Source organism: Capsicum annuum, chromosome 5 (genome assembly GCF_002878395.1).
Source record: "Capsicum annuum cultivar UCD-10X-F1 chromosome 5, UCD10Xv1.1, whole genome shotgun sequence".
Lineage (NCBI taxonomy): Eukaryota > Viridiplantae > Streptophyta > Magnoliopsida > Solanales > Solanaceae > Capsicum > Capsicum annuum.
The window spans coordinates 212,647,062-212,651,997 of NC_061115.1; the positions used below are offsets into that span (position 1 = coordinate 212,647,062).

Here is a 4,936-nt window from a genome sequence, read left to right on the forward strand (position 1 = left end):
CGTACGAACCGAAAATAAATTCATGTATATTGTTTAGCATTTAGCAATTATTTTTGAAATATTTTGCTACTTCACCAATATCCTAAACGTCATAATAATGAAATAAGGATTTTAGATTTTTTTTCACCAATCTTCTATAGATATGACGCTATGAATGATTCTTGCTTGAAAGAAGTCGTATTAATTGAATCTTGTTTTGCAGGATTTTTTATAAATCTATATTAATCGGGATGGATAAATTTGTCATTAGATCAAAACGTGGGCAACCAAGCTCTAATGCTACTATTCCACCCGTTGCTTCATCCATACCTTCGGAAGTTTAAAGAGATATTACTTCTTCAAATATCGAATTTACATATTTAAAAGCCGACCCGGCAGAAAGAAGACCTATAGTAGAATATGATGCTAATATACGTGATGAAATTAGAAGATACTATATTCAAAAGGTGCTTTATCAGCCTAAGGATCACATTTTTCTGAAAACTCAATTTGGGAAGAAGAAATTACAATGCGTAAATTTCATCTTGATTGGTTCAAGGATCCATATTTCAAGTGGTTAGAGTACAGTGTATCAAAAGATGTTGCATATTTTTTGTATTGCTACTTGTTTAAAAATAAGCATGAAGTTCGTGAAAATATGGCAGATATTGCTTTTACACAAAATGACTTTAAGGGTTGGAATAAGACTTTGGAGAGATTCGGAAATCATATTGGAGAGGTTAATAGCATTTACAACAAGTGTGTCAACATGATGATTGACTTGATGAATCAATCACAATCAATTCGCATATCTTTTGACAAGCATTCCGAGAAAGAAAAAATTGAATCTCGTCGTCGCTTGAGTGCTTCAATTGATGTAGTAAGGTTTCTTTTGAGATTGGGATTGTCATTTTGTGGTCATGATGAAAGTGTATCATCTACAAATAGAGGTATATTTCTTGAGCTTTTGCGATGGTATGAAAACATTGATGAGGATGTTGGGAGCATTATTTTAGAAAATGCCCTAAAAAATGAAATAATGTGTTGTCCAAAAATTTAAAAAGATATTGTTGATGTTTGTGCAAAAGAAACAATCAAGGTTATCATGGAAGACTTAGATGGTGATTATTTCAGGATACTAGTTGATGAATCAACAGATATATCACATAAGGAGCAAATGGCTCTTGTTCTGCGATATGTTGACAAAAAATGTGAAGTGATAGGACGATTTGTTGGTGTTGTCCATATTAGTGATACCTCTGCACGGTCATTGGAGGAGTCAATCTATTCTTTTCTTTTAGATCACTCACTAAGTCCGTACAAAATTTGTGGACAAGGTTATGATGGTGCAAGTAACATCCAAGGAGAACTAAATGGTCTTAAGAGTTTAATTTTGTGTGATACTTCATCTGCTTATTCTACTTATTATTTTGCTCACCAGTTGCAGCTGACACCCGTGGTTCTTGTGAAGAATAATTCAGACATGGATGATTTTTTTGTTTAGTTACTAATGTGTTGAATATTTTTGGAGCATCTTATAAGTACAGGAATTTGCTCAGACAACATCAAGCTGCAAAGTTAGAGGAATTGATCATTTCTGGTGAAGTGCACACAGGACGGGAACTAAATCAAGAATGCGGACTTCAATGGCCATGTGATACTCGTTGGGGTTCTCACTGGAAGACATTAGAGAACTTCATTAACATATTTTCATCAATTCTTTATATGCTTGGATTTGCTTTACGTGAGTGCCCAAATTATCTTGATAGACTTATAGCTGAAACTCTTGAGAATACGATTAAGGAGTTTGATTTTGCTTTTATGTTACACTTGATGTTGAAAGTTCTAATGATAGCAAATCATTTGAACTCCTTATTACAAAAGATGGATCAAGATATTTTCAATGATCTGAAACTACTCAATACTGCAAAGCAAGAGTTGCAAAGGACGAGAGATAGTGGATGGAGATCATTACTAGATGATGTCTTTTTTTTGTGATAAATATGAGATAGCGATCCCAAAAATGAATGCTCACTACATTCCTGGTAAGTCGAAATGTAGAGCTCTTGATGTTACATATTCTCCTCATTTTTGGGTTGAAAGATTTTGTGTGGGTATTGATTTGCTACTTTAGGAGCTTAATAATCGTTTTGACGTTGTGAGTACTGACTTACTTCTTGGTATGGATTGTTTACATCCAGCTAAGTTAGTTGGTCATTTGGATAAGAGAAAAATAATGAGATTGGCTGAATATTATCCGAATGAGTTTGATAGCAGCAAACTTCGAGATCTCAGTTGTTAGCTTGATAATTTCATAGCACATGCTCGAGGTTCTGATAAAAGATTTTTCAATATGAAGGAAATTACTGATCTTGCTAAAGTATTGGCTGAATCACAATTGCATCAAACCTGGCCTCTTGTTTATTTGCTTATCAAGTTGACTCTCATTCTTTCCATTGCTACTGCTTCTGTGGAACGAGCTTTCTTTTCCATGAACTACATAAAAAATGAACTCCGCAACAGCATGGGTGATGAATTTTTAAATGGTTGTTTAGTTTACTATGTAGAGCGTAAGATATTTGCAACTATAAGTAATAATGCTATTATTCGTTGTTTTCAAACTATGAAAAGTCGTCGAGCACAGTTATGATTGGTGACCTATAATTAGAAGTCTTTTCTGAATTCAGAATTATGACCTGAAGTCTTTTTCGTATGAAACTTGTGACTGAAAGCCTTTTTTGGCAATGATAATATTAATTGTACTTTTATTTTAATGTTGCATTTAAATAGTTATATATTTATATTATGTCATCATTAGCAAATTATGTTAAAAAAAAAAATTAAGCACCCACAACCTTAAAATCCTGGGTCCGCCATTGACCCTCGACCTCTGGTTAAGGGTGGAGCAGCCCCATCTACTGCACCACAATTCATGTTGGTAATCCATGTCTTTATTTGATATGGCTTGACGTGTACTTGTTTCTTTTTCATATAGGATAGTTTCCATTATTTAACATTAATGAAAAATAAAAATATATCATCGTGTATTTTCAAGGTTATTACTAATTAATTTTGGGGTGTATAATGTGTTATTACTGAAGTTTATGTTTCAATCAATTTTTTGGAACAAGTGCATCGGTTAAAATTTTTTTATGTTTTAATTAATATTGAAACAAATGCATTTTAAGATAAAAAGATAATGAATGTGAATTACAATTGAAACAAATGCATCTTGAGTTACGAATGCATTAATAATTGTAAATTCATTTACGTTTTAGGTTCTTGAAACTTGAAAGAAAGATATTTTTTGTTCATGAACCTATTAACTATTGCTTAATTAATACTTTTCACATGTATGAAAATTTTACCCTATAAATAGTGTTTCTTTTGTTTGAAAAAGACAAGCACTCAAAACTACTTTCCCCTTGAAAAACACTTGAGAGACATTGATCAAATGTTGAAAGCACCAATTCAAGAATAGAAGAGCAACATTCTTGAATGTTACTTGTTTTATGGCTTAGTTGAATTCCGAAGATAGAGTTGTCAGTAGTGCTTCCGTTTGCTCGTGGGAGAGACTCCAACTATCTTCAAGAAGCGTATTCTTGTGCCTTTAAGCCAAGCAAGTTTTATTTTGAATTTCTTGTACAATTATCATTATTGTTCTAACAATTTGAAGATAGTTGTCTCTATGGCTTCTATATCAATATCAAATAGTATTTCATCTTTACTTAATCCTAATTTTAAAATATTTGATAGCAAAGACTTTCCTAGATGGCGTGGAAAGATGGAATTCTTTTTAAGACTATTAAAGTTGGCATATATTCTTGAAGAACCTTGTCCTAATGCTCCTGGTTCGGAGGTAGCATCTGACGAGGCTACTTTGATTAAAGAACAAATTGTCAAATGACAATATGATGATTATTTGTGCAAGAATTATATTCTTGGAGGAATGTCCAACAAATATTATGATCAATATTATGTTAAATGCAAATATGCTAAAGAGATATGTGACACTCTTCAAGCTATTTATTTAGCAGAAGAGGAGAGTTCTAAAAATTTTCTTGTTTTAAATTATATGGAATTCAAAATGGTTGATGACAAGTCAATCACTGAACAAGTACAAGAATTCCAACTTATAGCTAATAAAATTGCTATATCTGGAATTGCTCTTGATGAAAACTTTCATGTTGGTGCTATTGTATCAAAACTTCCTCCATCTTGGAAAGAGTACCGAAGCAAACTCTTGTACAAAAAGGAAGATTTGACTCTTGAACAATTATTGCAACACTTGCAAATTGAACAAGAGACACGATGGCGCGATAATAATAGTTTGAAGGAACCTTTCATGAAAGCTCATATGGTTGAAGAAAAATTAAACAAGAATGAACCAGAAAATAAGAATTTTTCAAAGGCAAAGAAGACTACAAATTTTAAGCGTAATGGTGCCAATTTTAAATCTGGTGAATGCTATCATTGTCACAAAGTTGGATAGTATGCGCGTGATTGTAGAATTCTCAAAGCCGAAAAGAAGAAAGAAAAAATAGATAAAAATAAAAAAGGCGATCTTGTGACAATGGTCACAGAAGCATTTGTAGCGGAAGATCAAGTGGAATGGTGGATAAATACCGGCGCAACTCGTCACATATCAGGTAACCTAAATTCTTTCAAGACTTATAAATTAGTGGAGGACGGTAAAATTGTATATATGGGAAACTCCTCCTCTACTAAAGTTGTGGGAAAAGGAACTGTTGAACTGAAGTTTACTTCCGGAAAGATAGTTATATTAATGGACGTATTGCATGTTCCTGATATTCGAAAGAACTTGGTGTCAGGTACGCTTCTTTCGAAGCATGGTTTTAAAATGGTTTTTGAGGCAAATATGTTTATTTTATCTAAAAATGACATGTTTTTTAGAAAAGGTTATGTTGCAAATGAAATGTTTAAACTCAATATTGAA

At 32.6% G+C, this 4,936-nt stretch overlaps 1 protein-coding gene across 1 annotated transcript; it reads left to right on the plus strand.

The window, feature by feature from the left end:
• The first annotated feature begins 637 nt into the window (after positions 1 to 637).
• Positions 638 to 1,977, plus strand: LOC107872120. The gene is made up of 3 exons (XM_047412257.1): positions 638 to 929; positions 1,044 to 1,331; positions 1,484 to 1,977. The coding sequence occupies exons 1-3, from the start codon at positions 638 to 640 to the stop codon at positions 1,975 to 1,977; spliced, it is 1,074 nt and encodes a 357-aa protein (XP_047268213.1).
• Positions 1,978 to 4,936: the final 2,959 nt, after the last annotated feature.

What these genes read in the sequence shown, in the direction of transcription:
- LOC107872120 (XM_047412257.1), top strand. Translation starts at nt 638, where the DNA reads ATGGCAGATATTGCTTTTACACAAAATGACTTTAAGGGTTGGAATAAG. An exon ending in TGTATCATCTACAAATAGAG is followed by an intron (nt 930 to 1,043) that starts GTATATTTCTTG and finishes AAATTTAAAAAG; the next exon opens with ATATTGTTGATGTTTGTGCA. An exon ending in ACAAGGTTATGATGGTGCAA is followed by an intron (nt 1,332 to 1,483) that starts GTAACATCCAAG and finishes TTTTTTGTTTAG; the next exon opens with TTACTAATGTGTTGAATATT.